The sequence below is a fragment of the Engystomops pustulosus genome, chromosome 1, assembly GCF_040894005.1.
Source record: "Engystomops pustulosus chromosome 1, aEngPut4.maternal, whole genome shotgun sequence".
Classification (NCBI taxonomy): domain Eukaryota; kingdom Metazoa; phylum Chordata; class Amphibia; order Anura; family Leptodactylidae; genus Engystomops; species Engystomops pustulosus.
Window position 1 is genome coordinate 205232938 of NC_092411.1, and position 25585 is coordinate 205258522.

Genomic DNA, 25585 nt, shown 5'->3' on the forward strand with positions numbered 1-25585 from the left:
AACTACACCGTCTACACAATCCTCAAGTATGGCGATGGCTCCCGCATTAGCGCTCAGCTCCGTACTAGTACGGCGCAAGCGCACCTGGGCTCTCCCGTGTCACCATGACATGGTGACAACGCGATGTGACGCGGGTGACGGAGGCAGGAGAACCTCCTGCTGACATGACCCGACCAATCGGATCAGTCCCGCCCGCCAATCGCTGCAATTGGCCAGTCAATCCTGACTTGCCAATTGCAGCGTTTATGGGCTGAAAAACATGTTTTTAGCTCCTCCTCCAGCAGCACCATTTTTTGTTTGGTATCACTGGAGAGAGGAGCAGAGCGTTACTGTTTGCACCAAAACACTATTTTCCTATCTGATCCCTATTGATCCCCATCTGTTCCCTCCTGCATCCTCTGTGTTCCCTGTGTGATCACACTTGTCCTCTGTTTTTCCCATCTCCTGTCTGTCCCTTTTGAACCCAAACACACTTTTCAGTGCACTGTGTTAGCCTTGTTTTGCACTGGACGCACTTTTCAGTGCACCGTGTGAATAGTGCTGCACAGTATCTTTAACGGTAGTTAGGTTGTCTTAGGGCAAGCTAGATGCATTTGTGCAGTGCACATAGGTGTTTTTTTTTTTTTGGTGGCTGGTATTTTTTATTCAGAGCACCCTAAAAGGTACCTGTAGTTGGGTGCACTTATCTATTTTTTTTGTGTGTACCATCTGTGCGGCTTGTCCGTGTAGTTTGGTGCGCATTATTTTTTGTGTGTGCCATCTGTGCAGCTTGTCCGTGTGGTTTGTGCGCATTATTTAAATTTTTTTTGTGTGTGCTGGCTAGACGGTAGTTGGGTGCACATAGTCTAATTTCCCTGGTGTATGTTCTCGATGTTAATTTTCAGGTGCACATTCTTATCTTTGTGTGCAATGTCTCAGAAGACGTGCACCGTGTTGGAGCCATACAACATGCTGGCCTCTGACACATAGTCAGCAAGTGGGGATGATGTCCCCTTCTACCTATCATCATCCTCCTGCTCAACTTCCAGTGACCTGTAAGGACCCCCGAGGAGGTGCCATGGGGTTCCAGTGCCTGGGACTTCCACTGACCCCACATGGGTAGCCCCAGATTATTATACCCTTCAGGTCCCCGAATTTGTGGGCCTACCTGGATTTAAATTTGACACAGCAGGGCTCAGAGCTGTTGTTTTTTTTATGAGGAGCTGTTGAACATCCTCATCTTAGGTTGAAATCCACGTCCGCAGCACGTGGATGGGATTTGCATAAAATCTCCATCCACTAGGCTGTGAATGTAGCTGGCTACAGACCACTCCTTTTCAACCATAGACTGCTAGGTGTACAGCTTCTTTAACAAATTACTCCCTGCTGGAAGTGGTGCCTTTCATCAGGATGACTCGTCCTGCTACGCTGCAAAAAATGGTTCGGATATAGACAGAGGGAAAGGAGTTGAAGGTGTTAACTGGGGCTCACAACCATCACCCAGGTTTCTCCCGTACATCCCCCCATGCTCGCGCCCAAATGGTGTCACTCAGTCCCCCACCTTCCAACGTAACCTAAAAGTCCATCTGGAATAACAAATCCAACAAGGAATAACTGCACTGCTCTGCTTCCTCATCCCAAGTCTCCAGCTATCCTCCTACACAGATTATGAACCCGCATGGGCAGGGTCCTCCTTCCACCAGTTTCCTGATCTCTGGATCTTGCAATGCATGTGAACTCCTTATTAATTGTATAGCATCATGAAATTAATGGTGCTCTAAGTAAATGAACATAAATAATTGACTTGCATCTAGGTTAAAGGTGTATTCCAGGAATCAGCATAATTATACAAATGGGTCCTTAAAATATAAGCTAATATGTAATTAGTTGTTATTTAAAATGTTGCTCCCCTTAGCAGAAAAATGCTGGTGACATACACTGTAATGAAGAATTAAAATGCTACTGGTCCTTTACTCAGTCCGTTAATTTCCTCCACGCAGTCCGTAGCGGAGGAGACACAGGATAGAAGATGGCCGCTGGTCACATGTCCATATCACATGTCCTGTACCTGCATGGGCAGGTCATGTGATCACCACTACGTTTAGCTGTAGTCGGTTGAAGTGCATCCAGTATGGCCAGTGTTCTGGTGATGGCAGTTACACATCAAAGGTGTCGCATCAGAAGAAGTACCCTTAATGACCGCCGTAAAAACCCGATAGGGCGGTCATTAAGGGGTTAAAATATAAGCCAGTTTGTAATTAGCTTAGGTTTAAAATTTTGCTCCCCCTAGCAGTAAAATGATAAAGAATTAAAATGCTACTGGCCCTTTAAAATCAGTCAGTTTTCTGCTATGCGTGGAGAAAATAGATGGCAGTCGGTCCATTGCCCACATCACATGTCCTGCACCTGTCTGGGCAGGTCATGTGATCACCACCATGTTTGGCTATAGTCTGTTGGTTGCAGTGCATCCAGTATGGCCATTTTTTGTGCACATCCTATCTGTTCTTTTGGTTCTTTGTTGTTGTGGGATGTCATCTCAGTGAGGTGATGTGCAGTGATGGCAGTTACACATCATTACTATGGTAACACAGCAGGACAGTCTGTTACATCATCACTGGGAGCAGAGCATGAGGAGGAGGAGGAGGAGTTACTGAGAGCTAAAGGATCATGGGACATTTAGTACCCAGTGGCGGCCATCTTGGTGATAACTCCACATACTTTAGAGAAGCCATGACATTTTGTGAATCTCAAAATCAAACGATTTAAGCTCTATTTTGTGACTAATAACAGAGTTTTGTTATATTCATTTATTTCGAATAAAGCATCATGGGTTTTTGTATCAGACATTCATATTCCTGGAATACTCTTTTAAGGCTTCATGGGAGTTACACATAGTTTTAGTGTTATATCTGATCAGTATACATGTACATGTCTTGGCAGGGATGATGGAATAGAAAGAATCCCATATACTTTTTTCAAGGTAAGCATTAACAATTCACAATTGTTAGGAGCAATTCTGAAATTTTGACTGAATGAGCAGCACATCCAACAAAAATGTAAGTACTGTTTGTACTCTTGTATGAACCGACCAGAGTATAAGCCGAGGCACCCAATTTTGCCACCAAAAACTGGGAAAAATTATATTGACTTGAGTATAAGCCTAGGGTGGGAAAGGCATTATTCACAGCCTCCCCAGTGTATAGCCAGCCAGCCAGCCCCCAGTATGCCCAGCACATACAAAATTAATAAAGTACTCACATTTTTGACGCCCCAGGCAGGTGCTATTCTTACTTCATGTGCACGGATCTGTCACTGGCGCCAGCGTTCATGAAGTAACAAGAGGACCTGCCCGGGGTGTCGGGAAGAGTGAGTACTCAGTTTATTTATTTTATATACCCTAGTGGGGAATTTTCAGCACAAAAAAAATCAGCTTAAAAACTCGGCTTATACTCTAGTATTTACAGTACATGAAAATACCTCAGACCCCATTCCCAGCATTTAGAATGTATACATCATACCACAAGATGTCTTTTAACACCTTAGCGCTCTGCGCCGTAGCTGTACTGCGCTGAGTCCCGCGATTAGCGCTCAGCGCAGTACAGCTACGGCGCAGAGACGATGCCGGTTCAGCGCTGTATAGCAGCCGAACCGGCATCGCTAGCCGCGGGATTTCAGCGGTAATCTACCGCTGACATCCCCGGCTAACACCCGCGGTCGGAGTGGGCTCCGATCGCGGGTGTTTAACCCGTTAAATGCCGCGGTCAACGCGACCGCGGCATTTAACATGCCTTTTGGGGGTCTTTACCCCACGATCGCCCCCCCCCCCCGCACCGTTTTCGGGGGGGCCGATCGCTGTTTTGGCTCCTCTGGGGTCCGATCGGGACCCCAGAGAAGCCTTGGAGGGTTTACCTTTAAGATGGCATCTGTGACGTCATCTTAAAGGCAAAGTGTCAGCCTATGCATCTGCATAGGCTGGCACTGATAATACCCTGCAATACATTAGTATTGCAGAGTATTATCAAGAACAAGCAATCAGATGATTGCTTGTTCATATCCCATGGTGGATCAAGTAAAAAAATGTAAAAAAAAAGGTTTTTCAATAAAAAATTACTTTATAAATCACTAAAAATGCCCATAAGCCAGAAAACATATAAAGAGACATATAACGCTCAAAAAAGTCTAAATCATAACACAAACCCCACATATATAGTATCACCGCGTCCGTAACAATCCATAGAATAAAACTAAATAACTATTGAACCCATATGATGAACGCCGTAAAAAAAAAAACGTCAAAAACCCGCCAAAAATTATGATTTTTACCTATTATATCCCACTAAAAATGCAATAAAAAGTGATCAACAAAACATATGTACTCCAGAATGATATTGTTGCAAAGAACAACATGTCCCGCAAAAAACAAGCCATCAACCAGCTCTGTAGCCAAAAACGTAACAATGTTATGCCACTTGGAAGACGGCGATGCAAAAATGATAGATTTTTCCCCACATTAGGGTTTTATTTGGCAAATTTAGTAAAACATAAGAAAAAATATTAATGTCTGGTATCCCCGTAATCGTATCGACCCATAGAATAAAGATAACAGGATTATTAGGATATACGGTGAACACGGAAAAAAAAAAAAAGTAAAAAATCCAGTACAGAATTGATGCTTTTCTACTCATGACCTCAAAAAAAGTTCCAAAATTTTCAACAATAGGTGATACCATCCCCAAAATGGTAACACTGGAAAAAGCATCTCGTCCCGCAAAAAAAATGCCGTCACATGGCCCAAATAACAGAATAGCGAAAATTTTATAGCCTTCAAAAGGGGGCAACCAGAAAACTAAAATCCTGGCAGCTGCAGGGTGCTCCTTCCCTTCTGCGCCTCGCTGTGCCCCCATAACACAAGTAACGGCCACGTGTGGGGGGTCGCTGCATTCAGGAGAAATTGTAGAACAAATTTTATGGTGAGTTTTCTCTTTTTATCTTTTGGAAATGTGTAAATTTTAGGGCTAAATGAACGTATAACCGACAAAATTTGATAAATTTGAAATTTCTAAATTTCACCGCCATTTTATTCAATTACTATGAAGATCTCAAGGGGTTAACAATCTTTGTAAAAGCTGTTTCTGATAGTTTGAGGGGTGCAGATTTGAAAATGGGTTGGTGATATAGGGGGTTTTGTTGCTAAATATGTAAAATTTGATTTCAAACAGTATTTATCCCCAAAATAGTCAATTCCGAAAATACGGAAAATCGCTATTCGATTTGTAGGCCGCGTGACGTCAAAATAAATTATCCAAACATTTCAAAAATTATGAAAATGTAAAGTAGACAAATGGGAAATGTTATTCTGCAAGTTATTTAGGTGGTAAATCTATCTGCCTGAAAACGCGGTGATTTAGAATTTCGAAAATGGCAAATTTTTCTAAAAATTCATCATTTTTTTCTTTTTTTTGTAAATAAACGCAAAACTTATCAGCCAAAATTTACCACTAAAATGAAGTACAACATGTGGGGAAAAAAAACAATCTCAGAATCGCTTTGATAAGTAACAGCGTTCAAAAGTTATTACCACAGGAAGAGACACTGGTCAAATTTCAAAAAAAAGTTGCGAGCCTTAACCTGCAAACAGGCTGCGTCCTTAAGGGGTTAAATACATTACTTTGTAATGTTATTTAAAATGAAAACTTCTGGAAGAAAGTAATGGAGAAATGCCTCATTTTATAATAAATATTGCACTTTATTAAGTGAACGGACAACATCGATATTAGAACAAAAAGAAAGTGTAAGCCCACATAAAGTCTACAAAATACCCCTAATCTATTTACATATACCCATATTTAATCCCTTTAATTCTAGCAATGATTAATATTCAGAACAATGTATTACACTTCAGTTGTCTATTGTGCACTGGTAAGGTAGACACTCATGGAAATGTGTGGGTGCAGCACACGTGTACAGGGCACCACATCGTCACTTGTAAAAATGTGTGTATAAAAATAAAAAGGCAGCCAAGACAAGCGCCTTGTACAGGGTTTCCAAGAGAAGAGAAGGAGACTTAAGATGTTTTACAGTCGTTTGGATTCTCATTTTTTCCAGCTCTATCCCACCAGTTATTGAAGTCACTCGTTTCATTGGTACTTCCAGCGTATAAATCTGCATCTAAGAAAAATAAAAAGGAATCAGAAGGAATAGCAGAAAAATTTCATTCTAAGGCGTTATAGGAGATTTTGATTCCTCTTCTTTCTTATATGCCACTTCTTGTATTGGAATTCAAGCCTCTAGTTCATCAGATATGTTAAAAAGTCCCCAAAAGATGATCCCAGCCTTAATATATAGAAAGGTACTATTCATTTTTATTTTATTTTAAAACAAAGTTTTAATTCCCACTGCACCCACCCCCCCCAAAAATAATACACACGCACAACGGGTGTAACGAAAAGGATGGGATTGTGGAATCTCCAGAGAACGACACATCGGATTGCAAAACAAAAAAATAATAATTTAATGGATCTAAAAATGGACCCTGTACTCCCCCCTCACCGCCAGGCCAAAAATGAAAGAGACCTAGGTCAAATCTATGTAGTTTTTCCTGGGGAATCAGAATCTGCAATGATTAAATATAAGGGTTCCATTTGATAGTTAAGTTAAATTTCATATCATTGGATAGATTTTTGAAAAATATTTGACAAATACTTTGAGAGATATTCTATCGTCCCAACCTTTTTGTTAAACAGTGTATTTTCAACTCTTCTGTGTGAGCCTGGCCGTTACCATGTGACAATACATATAACAAGTGCATCAATAGTACAAACCCAAAATGTGCAGACATTCTTTATGTCAAACCAAGCCTTCAAAAGCAAATGCATGGAACATATTCATTCAGGGTACCCTAATGCCCTGATTGTCATTGGAATCTATAATTTTAGATTTGGGCCAGCACAACATTCTCTTCTGATTTTAGCACCCTCCACAGGGCAGGAGATGATACACTGAAAAGCTGTGTGGCCTAGACATAAAGAGTGCAAAATAAAAGTTCTGACCATCATTACCTGATTCTACACCAGATATGCTACTACCTGTAGGTGGTGGACATGGATCTGTCGGAGAAAAAAAAACCCACAAGAGATCCTAAAGAATCAGTTATCAACATTTATCAATCATGATAAACAAGGGGCACTGTGACTGTGGTGATCTTATATATACCGTACATGGCCTTCCTAAAATAAATGTTTAAAATAATAAATAATAAACAAGACGGAGGGGTGGTTTCCAGAGCCACTCTAATGATTTTTCACAGCTGTTAGAACGAAGCAGAACATGCCTCCCTCCTGCCTCTGCAATCTAGCAGCAGCATGAAGTGCAGGGGGAGGAGGGGTAGACCTGCTCTGCTCCTTGTAACAATGGAAAAGAAGTCACTGAGGGGCTCTGGGAATGCCCACTAAAGCCCATAGGCTCATTAGCATAATTTAAAGGGATTTTAGAAGGAAGGAGGCCATGGATAACAAATATAAGAAGATTGCCTGGATCTATGTGTAAGTGCTCCTGGTTTATCATGATGGTAGATTTTCTTTAAATCCCCTTGAACTGCATTGAGCCAGATGAAACTACTGCAATGTAAAAGTGCAGCACACAAACGTTTCAGGTCATTTGGTCTAAAGCAGTGATTTTCAACCTTTTTTGAGCCGCGGCACACTTTTTATACTTAGAAAATCCTGGGGCACACCACCAACCAAAATAGCACAAAATGACACTAAAACAGTCATATTATACATATAGTCAATAATATAGATTCTAAATTTATTTTACTCAGTGTGAAACCTGGGCCTGTTTCGATAAACACAAAATGGATATCCTGGCAGGAATGGTGGAAAGACACACGAAGCTCTTCCTCAACAGTTGTCAGTTTCTCCCTGTTTTTAGTATTTGGTGCTGATTATTATGTGGCTCATATACTGCAAAATAAAGGGGTACAATGAGAAGTACTATGGCCATGAGGCCAGAGTACAAGTGCCAGCTCATATACTCAGCATATGAGCTGGTACTTGTAGTACTACAGCCTCATGACTATAGTATTTCTCATTTTACATTTCACATTGTTATATGCAGTATACTGCTGGAGTACTACAAGTACCAGCTCATATGCTGAGTATTCTGCCAACAGTCCATATACTCAGGCAAAAGCTCATATAGTCAGCATTATTGGAGGGAATTACCTTGGCGGTGGGCAAATGCGAGAGTCTCTCCGCTCTCAGGATGATGCGCCGGCCTCGGTGACGTCATTTTGTCGGACGAGGTTCAAAGCTTGCGCATGTGTTATTGTACACGTCTCCTACATTGTAAGAAGCTGTGACTGCGCATTGCCGGGAAACAAAACACAGGGGGCACCCTAGTTTGGGGAACTTTCCCCGCGGCACACCCGACCATGTGTCGCGGCACACTGGTTGAAAATCACTGGTCTAAAGCACTAAAGCATTATATGTAAGAGTTTAAAGGGGTTTGTCCAGTATACCCCGTGTGGATGGGGCCCAACTTGCCGATTGAGTGGAGAGACCACTAGAATGGATTTTTTTGCATCCCAAATGAACACTGGATATGGCTAATTTCTGCATCGCACCCTCAACCTGCCTGAAAACAGAGCAATCAGGCCCAATTTACACGGCTTGGAATATTATTATTACAGTCACCAGGAAGTACAATTTGTTACGCAGAAAACAAGGCTTCATACGATCTGTTCATAGAAAAATAACAAAGTTATGGATTTTTGAAGGCAGAAGTGAATAATTAACCACGTGGCCCTTTTTCCCATTTTTGCTTTAAGGGGTTAAAGCCATAGTACACTGCAATATCTTAGTTTGCAGTGTATTCTGTGTGTAATTGCACCTCTAGGCCTCACACAAATAGGATTTAGAAATGAGGTCATTCATATTTTGTTCATGTAACCTTCTTTTGAGAAATGAATTTCTCTTGCAGAACACAAAAAAGCCATTTGAATTCTGTTGAAATCTTATCATTTCTGACCAAAATATTTCTAGAAAATCTGCCATTTGCTTTTTTGTCTATATGTGGTGGTTTTAGTGGTGATAAAGGCAGTTTTGCAACAGCATATTATACACACATACATATTATATACACACACATCTATCCATATACTGATATAATGCATAGTACAGTAATTACCTGGTAAAGTTCCAAGGTTGGAATTATCAAAAAACTTGCTTGGGCAGTAAGGCAAGGATTTTGATCTCACATCAAAGAATTTATCTTTAGGGGAGTCAACTTTTTCGGGCAAGCTTTGTTTTTTGCAGGGCGATGCATTTAAAGTGCTTAACAAGGGTCCATCAGATTTCAGTGGAGAAGCAGGACGCTTTCTATAAAGAGAGTTTTTTGCTGGAGACAAAGCAGGGACACTATGGCGTTCAATCTTTTTCGGCGACATTGTCTGGGGTTTGTGCATCTCCGTCTTAGCGGGAGACATTACACGCTTTCTGGGTATTCCAGTTTTGCCTGGTGAAGCTTTCCGGCAATGGATTTGCTCCGCTTTGCTTGAAGAAGCAGGTGTTGCTCTGGAGGGGTCAGTATTGCTACAAGACATCACTTCTTCTTGTAATGAACTAAGGAGGGTTGTAGGGGTCTCAGGTGATTTTTGCTTCTTAAGTTCATCTTCACGAGATGATATGTTCCTGAAAATAGCATAATTTAGTGTTTTTAAAGGCATTGTCTCATATTGGAGATTAATGCAAGTCTCACGGCCCTGCTGGCAGCAGTGTAAGGAGTGTAAAGCTACAGACAGATAAGTTCTTTAACTGGGGAGGAAGGCACAGCAGATCTATGTGTTGTGGAATAGAACAGATGTGAGCTGTGTCATAGGCATCCAATGGATCTCATCATCTCTGATCTGTCTCATCTCTCTAAGTGTCAGATTCTAGTGCAATATTCTGAAGCCAAATAAAAGTGTATATAAACCTTGTACCCTGACAAGCACATAGAACTTGATGGATCATAATGTGACTGCTTAGAGAGTCCCCACCCACACAATGGAATTTTACACTGACCATCACTGGAGTGATAGGAGCTAATACTGCAAATAAATTGAGTAAAATTGTAGAGTAAGGGGTTAAAAATTATCTTTGTTGTGTAAATATCACTAGGGAATTGAAATTTGAGAATTTTCTTTCATGGGAAACCCCTTTTAATAGAGACATCTAGAGGGAATAAATATAAAGAAGAGCTATAGTAGCCATACCTTGAAAGCTGATTGCATTTCTTCTTGTACTGTGCAATTTCTCTTTTTAATGCAGCATTTTCTGACTGAAGTATTAACATAGCCGTGCTCTGCACAATGCCACTTCCGCCACCACAGGTCAGAGGGTATGATGTAGAAGTAGAATTTTCAGCACATACTGTGAGGGAATAGAAATAATAATTATAAGTTCTTTACAGTTTTCTGACATTCCTCAGCCATGCCCTAGTCATAACCATACCCGTAGTATCTGTGTCTTTCTGTGCCCTTCTGAGCTGCTCTTTTAATTTTCTTATGCTTGCTTCTTTGTCTTCTATACATGCTTTCAAGGAAGCAATTCTAGGGAGCAAACACAATTATATTTTAGTTTTTCCTTCGAGAATTCCATTAATCCCCCCCATAAGTGGATTTCCATTTCCTTCCAATACCGCTCCTTACTACAGTGTATATAATGGATTTCAAGATGACCGCTGTTATGCTTCATTTTTATCTTCTTTATTTAAAACCCCCAACTAGAGGCAACTTTGCAAAATGTGACAGTGTACTTACTGCTGTTCTGTAGCCTTGGACAACTTCATTCTGCCCATCTCAACCCTTACAACTTGACTTTTGAGGCTGTCGATCTCCTCTTTGTATGGTGCTGCACCCATCGCAACCTTTTCCTTATTTACAAGATGAATAAAAAGTCAACAATGTCTAAAGCCACATGAATAAGAGTTTATTGTAGCACTGGCAGTGTTATTTCTTTTTGAGTTATTAAAGTCCATTTCTTTCTTGTGTTAAATCTGAAAAGTCTCAATCACCATAGCTGAACATGCATGTGTGTACAGAGATCAGATCTCTGTATAGTATCTAAGACGCTATAGGATCTAAGACTAAACAGATTATCAACCAAATGTTGGCACTCTGTTTATGATTGTGACAAATGGAAAAATGCTATCATATGAAAAAGACCAAAAAAAAAAAAAATGAAATAAAAAAAAAATCCACTGATGAGAGAATCACAAGATAAAAAACAAAACAAAAAACCCACTTCACCATATTGCTTGTTATTTTCACTGATCTCATCTTACCACTAGTAAAGCTAGGATTCAGAGAGCACATACACCTGTAAAAAAGACAGATATTTTAGTTTTGCTAACCTGGAGGGTTTGTATTTCCTTCTGCGCCGCCTGTAGATGCTTTTCCTTCTCATTCACCTTAACCTGCATCTCAGACAGCTGAAACTCGGCAGTGCTGGAACGTAGCTTATCTTCTAGCAGTAATGCCCTTTTCTCCTTTTGTTTGGCATCTGCTCTGACTGAACTCAGTTCATTTTCTAGGTCCTGGAACCGGGATTGCAGTTTCTGCAAAATACCAATAAAAACACAGTCATCTCTAGGGCCCTTGCAAACTTAATTGGCTGAAATGAAGCATTTCGCAAAGCTTGCCTAGTCTACACACTGGAACAGAATGGTTAGCATTAGGAGGTCCCATGATCACTTACTGCCAAAGAGGGGAATAAAAACTAGGAAGGCAGCCAATACTAGCTGCAGTGCTACTACAAAATACTGGTAATAAGAAAACTAGAAATACTGCTTCTTCACATAACAAAAATTGGCGTACAAAATAACAATATACCAATACTCCGAAACCAATGAGAAAAGTCTAGCCAAGAATTCTAAAAGAAATAAATCTTTATAAATTAGTATATTCCAGATGAGACAAGATACAGCTAGGTAATAGTGTAAATATGCATCACTGAAGTACAAATGATACATAATAATACATTATAGGACCCAAATGGGAAATGCAAAGTAAATAAATACAGGTGGTCCCCTATTTAAGAACACCCAACTTACAGAGGACCCCTAGCTACAAACGGACTACTGGTAACTGGTAATTTACTGCACTTTAGTGCCCGGCTACAATAAACAGCTATAAAAGTTATTAAAAGTTATCTGCAAATAAGCTTTAGTATTAATCCTGGTTCTTATGACAATCCAGTCATATCAAATCCAATTGTCACAGGGACCAAATACAAATTGTCTGAAGTTACAATGATAAAATATACAGTTCCGACTTACATACAAATTCAACTTAGGTTCCATAGCTTTGTTCTCATCTTGTACGCAACACGGGGACTGCCTGTATAGTACCGTATTTTTCGGACTATAAGGCGCACAAAAAATCCTTTGATATTCTCAGAAATCAAAAGGTGCTCCTTATAGTCCAGTGCACCTTACAGAACCGTACTTACAGACAACAGCTGCCTTGAACTGTGCACAGGTCATTCATCCTTATAGTCAGGTGCGCCTTCTATATAAACCTAGACGATTTAGCAGGCATTAATTGATGGTGCGCCTTATAATCCGGTGCGCCTAATAGTCCGAAAAATATGGTAGCTTACATGTCAAATTATATGTATCCCTAATCAAAACTACATATGAAGTATAGGACTACCTATGCCAATGGTTGCAATTATATACTTCCCAACAAAGTGACAACGCCAAAAAGGCAAAAACTCCATGATTGCAAGCAAGAGGATGATATGGAAGAGGGCAATATACTACCCTATGCACATTTAAACTGCAGATGGCCTTTATTCATTTTTGGCAATATAATTACTTGTAGTTCTGTATTTTGTCAAGGGACAACTCCCTAAATTCACATTTTGCATCTCAGAGGTCTTGATAAAGCCTGTATACAAGTCATAGATGGCTAAACTGGCAGTCTAGCTCACTCAAAAAAATCCCTGTCGGGCCTCAAGCTGTCGGTTAGCGGCTGCAGCCTTGCGATCAGATGCAAGGTCATGTGACCGTAGCAGTGTTCCGCTCACATGACCTTACACAATAGCTGGGAGAAATCCTGCTTGCGCACATGCAGTGTCAGTAATTGGCACATTTAGGCTGTCACACTGACAGCCCAATCCTTTACCCAGTCACAGCAGCCTCCAAATACAGTGGCCATACTGAGAACTGAGTGTTGATAGGCATGCAGTGCACCCTCTCTGCATGCCCTCATACAGATCACTAATAACAGAGCTCTTTAAAAAAAAATTCCATAGAATAGAGATAAAAATATTGAACAAAAAAAAAAAAAAAAATTCCAGAAATTAAATATAAAACTTTTTTTTTTTCTTTAAAATAGACCAGCCTTGTGGGGTAAAGTCGCATCCATATAGTCTGGAGAGGCGAGCAGTCAGCCATAGTCTGGTCTGGACTGTCAACATGGATGATCACTCAGGACTTCAAGATGCATCTTTATTAAAATACAGCAACTATAAATGAATTACCTTTAATTCCGCCTGGACATTTTTCAGAGCTCCGCGCAGTCGAGCATTCTCTTCCTCAATGAAGTTAGAATCGCCAGATGGCGCAATTTGTTGCATCCTACGCACCAGTTCCTTATGTTTTGCTTTCTTTTCTTGCAAGTCTGCTTCTAAGTTGTTGATGTACTTCATGGTGTCTTGTTTAGTTTTAGATTGAGCAATCATCTGTAGACAAAAATCAATAAGTCATACAGTTTCACAATTTTTTACACCCCTCAAAAACCTGGAGGACAGCCAAAAAGGGCTCAGTTTGTGCAGTCAGGCATACAAAGGATCACCGACTGGGTTTATCACAATATTAACATGGCAAAAATAGTAAGCGCCAGTCCTACCACACATTCTCTGTTAAAGTTCTAGGAAAACACTGCATCACAATTATGGTCTTCCATTAGAGGAACAAACACTTATTTCAAATAATTTTTGTTTAGAAAAAAAGGCAGCAGTTTTTACTCATCTTTTTTCATTCCAGAGATAAGTGAGGTTACAAATGCATTGTACACATATTTGATAGAAATCAATACCGAGATATATAAAAGGTTTTGACTTCTATTTTGGATTTGGGTTTAACAGCAGGCTACTCTGATCTTTACCATTAGGGAAGGGCTGTGCCTGTGTAGTAATGCATATACACAACACCTCATTGTATGGGCACACTAGCTATGATGAGTATGTTATTTATGAGCTGCAACTGGTAAACCTTAAATGGAGAGTGTTACCATTTCCCCTGACTCGCAAATCAGGACAGTAAGATTTATCTTACACAAGAACATATTTAAGATAACTTTACAAGCTTATGCAGCCCGAGCTTGGCTTTTGGAAATAATAAATTCTATCTATATCTATCCAACCACAACACACACAATCCTCAAGAAAATGGGCACTACTTGACTATCTTTAAAGTTTGAAAGTTGCTTCTACACTAAAATTTAATATGCAAATCTTTTACCTTCAGCTTCTTTGTTAAATGCTGTATCACTCCAGCAATACGTCGGTTCTCCTGCTGTACTCCATCAGAGAGATTCTTGGTATCAAACTCTGAACCTTGAAATTCTTGCAGCCACACATTAAAGTCTTTTTTGCATTTAATTTCTTGTTCAAGGTCAGTTTCCATACTATTCAGAGCTATTTGGACCTCTGCAAAGCCATCTTCAACAAGCTACAAAAAATAATCATGTTAAAAGAAAACTCCTAAAAAGGGAACCAGTCGCCACATTTTCACAAATACAGATAGTGAAATCTTCCTAGAGCCCCATTAACTAACTTACACCCTTCTTTTAGCTAAAAATTGTTTCCTTTACCTTCCCATAAATCAACTTCATCTTCTATTACCTGGCATCAGAGGGAGTGTCAGCCGCTCCTATCTACTCATGTCCCATGCCCCATGGATGCATCTACTCATGTCATAGCACTAAGCCCTGTCAATCAGGAATAAGGAGGCAGGGCAATGTAGGTACATTTTAATACACGTGACTCAGCATCTGAATCACATCAGGTGTTTACAAGTTTACAAACGGATTTCTGTAACATTGCAGCCATGAAAATGAACCATTAGGGATTAGGGCAATGATTTTTAATAATATTTTTTAATAAAGACTATTTTAGATGGGTTAATTTGCATGACAGGTTCTCTTGGTGGCAGACCTCATCTCTTGGTGCATACACATAATGGGTGAAGCTAGCTGTGCCAACTGTAATTAACTGCATCAGTGGTGCAGAACAGTGGTGGCTTCAGGATCACGACACTGGTTGAAGGCACCATCAACCACATGCCACAAAGATAGAATCCAGGACAGAGCGATGTCTGAAGCAAGAGGATTTGGGTGAGTGATCCCTTTGCTAGCATACTCACCACTATCCAGGACTTCTGTACCAGTGAGTGCTTCCACCATTTATGTACTGATGGAAGCGCTCATTGGGTAGCATTAACAGTACCAAGCAGGAGGGTGTTTGACTGCAGGTTGTGCATAAGTACGTCTCAAGTCTCTGTACCATCCTTTGTACCCTTTATTCGCAATAGACTTAATTGCAACCCTATTTGTCCATTTACAAACAACATCAGGGAATGCAGAGACCAGAAGAAATCATTAACAGAGTATTACAAAGTTGGTTCCTCATACAAGTTATAAGTAGTGACTTGCATACCTTCATCACCTCCAATTTCCTATATAGTAGCTGATTGAGGAATTCAAGCTCACAGAACCTAAGCTCTTCTGCTGCATCATCCGACCACTTTGTGCCATGCTGTTCAAGAGACTGACACTGAAGCAGCAGCTCATCGTTTTGCTTTTGCACTGCACATAATTTACACTCAAAGTCCTGCACCAAATTGTAATGTTCCTCTTTGACGGCAGCATTTCTATATATAATCTGCAAAAAAAAATTAATAATAATAATAATAATAATAATTGTGAGTCAACATACCAAACAATGAAGGGCACAGAGACACAGGACGAAATGTACCTTAAACTTGTTGAGCAGAGTTTGCATATGAGTATTTAACTTCACATACTCAGTTTGCATCTCCCCAAATGCGCTGGATAGTGTTGATCTAAGGGATTCTTTAATAAAGCTCATGGATTGTTTTTGAGCTTGGGTTTCACTTTGGAGATCACAGGAGAGGTTATTCAACAAGCTGTTGTGATTTGAATACACTGTGGATATGTTCACCATAAGATCCTGGAGGAGGGGAAAAAAAAAAAATATAAATTCTTAGAATTGTAAAACTTCATTAACCCCTTACATACTGTACATTTGACGTAGTACTACATCACCCATCGGCTGCCGGTTAATGGAGAGGTCTCTCCATAGCTGGCAAGTCTTTGCTCGCATGGGCATCGCCATCTTGGTGAAGATTGTTGCTCCCAGTGGCGTCCGAAGACCCAAGGCTGTTTTGTTCATTCATTAGATTTGCACATTGTAACGAATGAGGAGGGAAACCCCCATATACTGCCAAAACTTAGTCTGGCAGGATCAAATTAGACAATAGGGTTAATGTATGCTAGGGGTCGGAAAAATCTCAAAACATTAAAAAAAAAAAAAAAAAAAAAAAAAACCTAAAAATACAAACCCTTTTCCTTAGAACTGATATAAAACAGAAAAAAAAATTAAAAAAAGAAATCAAACATATTAAGTATCGCCGCGTCCGAAAATGCCTGATCTAGCAAAATATAATAACGATATTTCAGTGCGCTTAACCCCGTAAAAGAAAATAGAACCCAAAGTGGAAAATGGCACTTTGCCATTTTGAAAAGTATTAAAAAAAAAAAAAAAAAAAACAATAAAGTGATCAAAAAGCCATAGTCTTAAAAATAGAAGAATTGGAAACGTCATCAAAAGTTGCAAAAAAATGACACCACCCACAGCTCCGTACACAGAAGTATGAAAAAGTTATTAATCGCCAGAAGATGACAAAATAAATAAAAAAATTGTACAGGTGTTAATTCTTGTAAATGTGTGAAAACATAAAACCCATATAAAATTTGATATCCCCTTGATCACACCGACACAAAGAATAAAGTAGACATGTCACAAGAAAAAGGTGCAAATGCATTTTTTTCACCTATTTCACTGCATTTGGAATTTTTTTCCCCTGCTTCACAGAAGGGCAGAAAACATGCCCTCACACAGCTGTTTACAGTGAAAAATGAAAACAAAAAAAGGGCCCTGGCATTGAGTTATAGGAAATCTAGAATTTGCTTTTATGCATTATGAACTAAACATACCTTGAGAATGTTGTAGCTACACTGATGCAGAAACACATCTTGTTTAATAAGTGGGGTTTTTTTTGCTGAAAAACAATGATAAAATTATAAAATGGGCACTCTCGCTCCTGTGGATGGCCCGACACTTCACCACAGCCTAATTATACACTGCTCCACCCTTGTCTTGCGCCACAAAAGGCATGAATGTCATCACTGTATTGTCCCCGACAGGCAGAAGTAACCATTCGCCGCACCATCCCCCAGCTCAGGTTGATTAGTCCTGTCTGGACAGTTCTGTGTAATGCGTTTATGTACAGCACCCAGCTTTCCCAAAAGTCCTGAATTTTATAATTATTTTTTTTTTTAGCAAAACCACTCGGTTCAGGCATTAAACAAGATATGGTTCTGTATCAGTGCCGCTATAGCATTTTTAGGAAATGTTTGTTTTACAATGCATAAAAACAAATGGTAGATTTCCTTTTAACCTGCCAACAGTTAATCTAGACTTCCCATCTAATGGTCTTACCTTCCATTCTTGGTTCTTCTTTTCCAGAGTTTCAGTACGCTCTGCTAGCTCATCTTCTTCTTGCGCAGACTCGCTTTGAATCAATCGCAGGACTCTAATTTGTTTCTCCAGGAGACTCACATTTTCACACAGGTCATCGTTTTTCATCTTTTCTTCTTTTACCAACTGCATGAAAACACATTGATTTTCAGAATTGTTACACAGCTTTTTAATAATTGTTCTAGTGTTAAATCATTAAATTCTTTAAAAATGGTTAAAATTAATCATGATACACCATGGTCAGTTGCTCATAGATCCAGGCATCGTGATAATCTTATATTTGTTATCCATGGCCGCCTTTCCTTTTAAAGTCAACATAAAAAAACCCCCCAAAAACTACTTATGTTAATAAGCAATAAGGAATCAAGGCTCAAGGACTTATTGGGGCATTTATTAAAGAGCAGTGCTAACTGCATTATATGCAGAGGCACCAGATTCATGATGTGGCGCATGTTTTTAATGAATCTGTCCCCCACAGCACTGCTACGACAGAGTGCAACTTTTTTTTTGGTGCGCCTTTAACATGGAGCATGTGATAATTTTATTGGACTTTAGCTGATAAATGTGGCACACGGTAGTACTGAACACTGGAACACCCATTTCAGCGCAGAATTTTGAGTTGCATCAGGTATAGTGCACGATACGGGCGACGCCACACACATGAAAGGGGAATAAGAGATTCCATAAAAGATAATTAGGCAATTGCCTGTAGAATTCAGTACAAGCTCATTGTCCTCCTGTAATGTTTGTTTTTTTTTCCACTACTTTTATGGCTGGGATGATAAAAGTCATCAAGTATTCTCTTATTTTCAGGTAGCCTCACCAACATTGTTGCTACAGACTAACTTTTCTTAAAACATGCAGTTATAAGCAGATTATGTAAAGACATCTAGTAAAATGACCTCGGAAACGCCTTACAGAAATGGAAATTCATATGACCTGCACTGATCACAATAGCGATGACCCTGTTAGCAGCACCGGAGCTGGACTGTGATAATGGCAGACCAGTCCTCTTCTGCCTGTAGCCCATTATGACAATTGCTACGGTGGTAGTGGACATCAGATTATGTTATTAGGCACTAAATAGCCCTGACTTCTGAAGGAGCTTTCTGGCATATAATCACCAAATATGTCATTTGTGTATTGCTAGTCATAAATACACAACTAAATATGCCCATTTAAATATCATGTTCTATCATTCTCAAGGTCAGCTGACTTACCTGGTGCAACTGCTGCATTTCTTCTTGCAGAGAAGAGATTTTCTGTAACAATTCATCGACTTCTTTAACTTTGTCAGCTAGATGTGCATTGCTCTCATCGTGCTCCTTCTTTGAAGCCTGAAGTTCATCTTGCAGCTGCACAACCTAGAAAAAAAAAAAATGAATAAAATTTTACCTTTCTTATTACTGCATAGTATTAAAGGGAGCACGGCACATGGAAAGTACAGTGTACTTGTCTGCAGGCAGCATGTTAGGTCCCTTTCACACAAGCCCTGCAGAGGTTCATCAATGAAAACCTGACATTTTCCATTAGAGGGCAGTTTGCTCAGAGTCAGTTTGTCATGCACATTTTTGATTTTTTTTTTTGCAATTACTAATGACTGTGGTCTATCTTTTCTAGTCTGACCAAACCCAGTCAATTGGACAGTGTTCAATGCAAGTTCTGGGTATGAGAAACATGTGTGTGAAAAGTGCCCATGCCAAGAGAATCTAGAGAGTTTGGTGGGATAACATTTAGCTTTTCTTATACTCTTCCCAGCTCTTTGTAGTCCAGAAGGCAGTCCAGACAGTGATAGCCCTGCAAATGTAGCCAAACATCATCACTTTGAACAAGACGCAACCTTTTCTTATTGATCTATAGGCACTGTTTAAGTATTAGTAATCACTAAATTGCAAATGTGACCCCATAAAACAGATTAACTAGAGATCAAGTTATACATACTGCCTTCTCTTGATCTTGCAAACTGGCCACTATATTTTCCTTCTCACTTCGTGCCCTCTGTAGCAGCTGTTGGAATTGCTCCTGCTCTTGGCGGAGAGACGCCACATCCAGCTCATACTGCTGCAGCTGTTTCTGTAGGGATGCTCTGTCAGTCTCCAGCTGTTGTGCAGAAGCTTCACTGAGATGCATCTTCTCATGGAGTTGGCAGAGCTCAGTTTCCAGGGCGTCTAACTGGCTTGTCTTCCTGATTTGTTCATCGGATAAGATTTTATACTCATGTTTCAGTTGCTGGATTTCTTCTCTTAGCTTCTTAGTCTGCAACAAGAAAAATTTGCATTAAATTAATATCTATATGTGTATGCATGTATGTATGTATATATGTATGCATGCATGCATGCATGAATGTTATTGGACTATGTATTGCAAAAGTAAAACCTTGGTGATCAGGATGATGGTCCAACATAAAATCAATAAGTTAAAGGGGTCCCATCTACAGATTTTATCCATGGAAATAAGAGCATCCTAAAATGCAAAAAATCATCCTTCAGATGCCCCCAACTTAAGTTCTTTAGTACAGTGAAACAGGCTTTTAATCATATTTGTGATAAGAATCTCATCTTTCTCAGCATATGGCACAGTGCGCCATGTTCCTTTATGAAGAGGGATGGGGCAAGCAGCTCTCACCCCCACTCCCCAGCGCTGCCGTGCTTAGCAACGGTAATGTGAATGAAGCCTAAGCTGCAGCATTCCTCATCTCTGCGAATATGTAGGTTCATAAAACTAGAGATTGTTATAATTAATTCTATTACGTATACCAAAAGCATGTTTCAGGGCCCTATAGAACCGAAAATAGGAGCATCTAATGTGACACTGCCAATGCAAGGACATTTCATACCATACCTGAGGGCGCTGCTAGTTTTAGGGTAAAATCTGTTGACAGAAATATGAACCATAAATGTAAAAGTTGTGTGTATAGAGTTAAAGGGAACCTACCACCACAAATCTACCTATAAAAAGGTAGATTGGGTGGTAGGTGGATCAATGGGACGTGAGGATAGCCCTTTTAAGGGCTGATCCTCACGTCCCCACACTTTTTTGTTAACTTTTATTAGACATATATTCAAATTTACTTATGCGGCTACTGGGGCGTGGAGTAGCCGCTTCTGAGGTTACACGAGGCGGCTACTCCACGCCCCGGTAGCCTCTTTTCCCCTCCTACTCACCCATCTTCGGCGCGCAGCTGCGCGCCCTCGTCTGGCGATCCTGCCGTCTGCGCATGCGCCGAAACAGGCACGGGCCTGCTCTTCTGCGCATGCGCAGACGGCAGGATCGCCGGACGAAGGCGCGCAGCTACGCAGAGCTGCGCGCCGAAGATGGGCGAGTAGGAGGGGAAAAGATGCTACCGAGGCGTGGAGTAGCCGCCTCGTGTAACCTCAGATGCGGCTACTCCACGTCCCAGTAGCCGCATAAGTAAATTTGAATATATGTCTAATAAAAGTTAACAAAAAAGTGTGGGGACGTGAGGATCAGCCCTTAAAAGGGCTATCCTCCCGCGTCCCATTGATCCACCTGGGACGTCAGAAAACCATGGAGGTAAGATGCGGATTTGTCACTATACACACTAAGCATATATGTCCCTTGGTAGGATAGATATATATTTTCCGGCAAAATAGACAAAATTGGTGCTCTATTCCTTTTGATCCGGTAGGAACATAAGAAAAAGAAAAAAAAAAGAAAAAGTAGGAATGGCACTCAACCCCTTGTCTTCAGCAATCCATTTATTTAGGACATACTCACAAAAGGTATATAGCAGTGGTGGCGAACCTATGGCACCCGTGCCAGACAGGGCACGCAGAGCCCTCTCTGCTGGCACGCACGCCATCGTCTTCCACCGTGTGTGTTTTATTAATGGAGCTCTGGCCAGACCACCAGCTGCTGCTACGTGCCGGAGCTCCAGTGCTACTCTGGGCATGGGAGTGGCAGAGCAGAGAGCACTCTGCTCTGCTACACACAGCAGCCCTCCGGAGACCAGCTTCTCAGTGAAGGCTGCAGCGGACCTGTTATTATGGGTCAATGTCTCCCTCTTTACCCAGGAAGAAGAGACGGACCACTGCACTTGTACACGTCTCTCCACCTTAAAGTGCCACCTGCGAGTGGTTGCGTGTGACTCCGTACCTAGGTCGCGGATGCCTGAGGATGACAGTGAGAGCAGAGCTGCTCTGACTCAATCTCTTCATCAGTGGGCTCTGTATTACTTGTCTGAGGTAAGACACAGGGATGTGATTGAAGACATCTATGAAGACATCAGGTCATCTCTGCCTCCTCCTGCTACTGTGAGTGCACTCACCCAGGTTACACTCAATTCCACTGGTAGTGCAGGGTCTCTATGAAGGTGCAGTTAAGAGATAAGCACAACATGACTCTGCTGCACTCTGTATTCCTATGCCTTTAAGGAGTTAGGAGGTACCTTGTTACTCCCTTAATCCCAGAAATTAAAGGGAAAGGGGACACAGGAACAAAAAAACACCTAAGAACACTGCTTACTGGGTTCAGCATGGTAGGTCCAAGACCGTGTAGGATTGTGTACATGGAGATAAGTGGGTGAATATGAGTGTATACATTTGATCTTTGTGTGTATTACATGAGTGTGCTAATATGTATATACTTTATATACTTAACCCCTTAAGGACGCAGGGTTTTTCCGCTCATTTTTCACTCTCCAACTTCAAAAATCCATAACTTTTTCATTTTTACGTGTACAGACCTGTGTGAGGGCTTATTTTGTGCATAACAAATTTTACTTTCCCGTAATGTTATTTATTTTAACATGCCGTGTACCGCGAAGCTGAAAAAAAATTCCAAACGTGGAAAAATTGAAAGAAAAAAACCGCACGTGGTCACGTTCTTGTGGGCTCAGTTTTTACGACTGACTGTGCACTCAAAATAACACCTCCGCTTTATTCTTTGGTTCGGTGCGATACCAAATTTATATAGGTTTTATTGTGTTTTAATACATTTTCAAAAATTAAAACGAATGTGTACAGAAAAAAAAAAAATTCTGACGCTAATAACTTTTTCATACTTTGGTGCACGGAGATGTGCGAGGGGTCATTTTTTGCGAAATGAGCTGACGTTTTCATTGCTACCATTCTGATCATTTTTTATGTGATGTAAAAAGGTGTAAAAGTCGCATTTCGGACATTTGGGCGCCATTTCCCGCCTCGGAGGTCACCGCCGGCCGTAACCGGTTTTATATTTTGGTAGATCGGGCATTTTTGGACGCGGCGATACCTAATATGTTTGCGATTTTTACTGTTTATTATGTTTTATATCAGTTCTAGGGACAGGGGGGTGATTTGAATTTTTAATATTTTATTAAATTTTTTTAAACTTTTTTTTCCCCCCCACTATTTCTTAGACCATCTAGGGTACATTAACCCTAGATGGTCAGATCACTCCTACTATATACTGCAATACTTCTGTATTGCAATATATGGCATTTTTGAAGCAGATTCATTACAATGAGCCACTGGCTCATTGTAACGAATCTGCAGAAGCCATGTAGCCTCTTGTCAAACGAAGACCCGAGGCTACCATGGCAACCGAGCGCCACCCCCGATGACGTTTGGGGGTGTGGCGATCGTAATAAAGATGGCGGCGCCCAGGCGCCGTCCTCCTTTAAACGCCGGCGGCGAAAGGGTTAATAGCCGCGATCGGTGCAAGCACCGACCGCAGTTATTAGTGGTGGGGGTTTGCTGCAATATGCAACAACCCCCACCCTTGTATGAAGAGGACTCCGTGAGCCCTCTTCACACACTCCTTATACCTCTGCGCCGTAGAGCTACGGCGCAGAGCGTTAAGGGGTTAAAACATGTATATGATCATAGGTGTAAAATCAATTACTCTATGGTGGTAATATTAAGCATGATGCTATTTATGTTGTTGTAATAGTGGTGTTAAACATGTGGCAGTATTATTTTGCCCTTATGTAATATTGGTCTAAATTACCATGTTGGCACTTTGCAGTAGATAAGTGGGTTTTGGCTTGAAATTTGGGCACTCAATCTCTAAAAGGTTCGCCATCACTGGTATATAGGGAGGTATTGTGCATGGGACGGGGAACAAAGTGCAGGACATCACATTAGCAAGAACGATGGCCATTTCACACCAAAGCGCTTCCTCTAGTTCATATGTGTATAATGGAAGATTAAAACAACTGTGTCTTCTACTTACCTTGGGTCACCCCTCTAGTATATGCAATACTATTGGATAGTAACATATTAACCATTTGTGCTGCCATCTGTCAATCACAAATGACTGTGTTCTACACCTGCATATTCAGGTGTGTTCGGACTCTCCTGCCGTTCTCACTATATCGCGATACCTGAGAACTACTGGCTGTGAGGCGGGGGACGGTCCTCTGCCTCCACCAACATGGCGCTGAAGCATCTGTATTATGCACACTACGCATCTGCCGAGGGAGGATACTGCTGATTCCCCCAAGTGGGTGGTGGAAACTATGAACTTAATAGCAATTGGACCGCGTAAGGGGTGAAAACCCATTTGATAGGACACTGGTAGTAGTATTTTAATCATATAAAGAAAGTATTTTTATTTACTTTAAACTGCATAGGCTCAAACTTTATGTTGGTACCTCCTATAGTATGCAATATTATACAAAGACAATATTAATACACCGCTGTAATATGATGTAGGGCCCAGTAGCATTAAAAAGATGTGGTGTCTGGTTATAGAAAAACTCCCATATCTATGTTGTCATTTATACATGCGGGTCCCCGAGATCCTGTTTTTAAGATCTATTTTTTTTTTTTTCTTTTTGAAGGAGCATTCTTTGACAATCTCCTCCATTATTTGGTGGGGATACAAATTCTTTACATGGATTTAGGGTCTGAGTTATGAAACTTTCTTATATGGTTCTATTAGTCTTGGGTCACCATTGCCCGTTTTTAATTGAACTTGTATGTTCACTGAAACAAATTTAAATGTTGTATTGTTTCTCCTGTGTAAAAACTTTTACATGTACAGGCCTTCAAAGATCTTTTTATACCTAGGCCTATGACCAGGACAAGGGGGCATCCTCTACGCCTAGAGGAGAGGCGATTCTACCATCAACATAGACAAAGGTTCTTTACTGTAAGAGCAGTGAGACTATGGAACTCTCTGCCGCAGGAGGTTGTTATGGCCGACTCTATGTACATGTTCAAGAGAGGCCTGGATGACTTTCTGGAGAGAACAAATATAAAGGGTCATGGGGCAAAAAACATTTATTTAATTCTTAGAGGTTGGACTTGATGGACTTGCGTCTTTCTGGCCTTATATACTATGATACTAGAAGATTATATATACTGCATGGTTGGGTCTACATGTGATATTTTTTAAACAGCGGACTCTACATGGGTTGAAACTACTTGACACCAATTCTGTTCTGAGGGATCTACCACTGTGGAAAGTAAGTCCCCAATCTATTATTTCTTTGAAATCTTTTACGCCTTCCAAGGTATGCAAATCATTTATGGCTTTTTTTAATTTGTTCTGCTTGTGTGGAGTAATTTAATGAAAATACAAATCTCATATTTCTTCGATTAGACGCCTTTTTTTTTTTTTTTTGGACTTTTCCCATTGAGGTACCAACTTCATTATATTCTGTATGTGGTCTTTCATAAGTCTCCTGTACCACTATATCAGGATAGCCCCTCAACTTTAGTCTTTTCTTTAGGTTTTCTTGCATGAGAAAACCTTATTGGGTACTATTAAATCGGTTTTAGTCTAAGGATTAACTATTATATATGGATTTTTCTCAGAAAAGATAGCTTTGGCCT

The 25585-nt window shown here is 40.5% G+C and overlaps 1 protein-coding gene across 5 annotated transcripts in view; it reads right to left on the reverse strand.

Annotated features, from left to right (window-relative positions):
• Nucleotides 1-5715: 5715 nt before the first annotated feature.
• Nucleotides 5716-25585, reverse strand: part of CENPE (centromere protein E) — a 55123-nt gene continuing 35253 nt past the window's right edge. For 4 of the 5 annotated variants that reach the window (XM_072118843.1, XM_072118827.1, XM_072118819.1 and 1 more), the window contains 14 exons: nt 19746-20060; nt 19025-19168; nt 17766-17930; nt 15999-16214; nt 15681-15905; nt 14485-14694; nt 13503-13703; nt 11371-11574; nt 10778-10890; nt 10470-10567; nt 10232-10388; nt 9166-9668; nt 7038-7085; nt 5716-6147 (listed from right to left, as the gene is read on the reverse strand). In XM_072118843.1, coding sequence (XP_071974944.1) covers nt 6044-6147; nt 7038-7085; nt 9166-9668; nt 10232-10388; nt 10470-10567; nt 10778-10890; nt 11371-11574; nt 13503-13703; nt 14485-14694; nt 15681-15905; nt 15999-16214; nt 17766-17930; nt 19025-19168; nt 19746-20060 — 2703 coding nt within the window. In that variant the 3' untranslated portion in view covers nt 5716-6043. The remainder of the gene's footprint in view (nt 6148-7037; nt 7086-9165; nt 9669-10231; nt 10389-10469; nt 10568-10777; nt 10891-11370; nt 11575-13502; nt 13704-14484; nt 14695-15680; nt 15906-15998; nt 16215-17765; nt 17931-19024; nt 19169-19745; nt 20061-25585) is intronic. The other variant, XM_072118834.1, reaches the window with a different exon arrangement.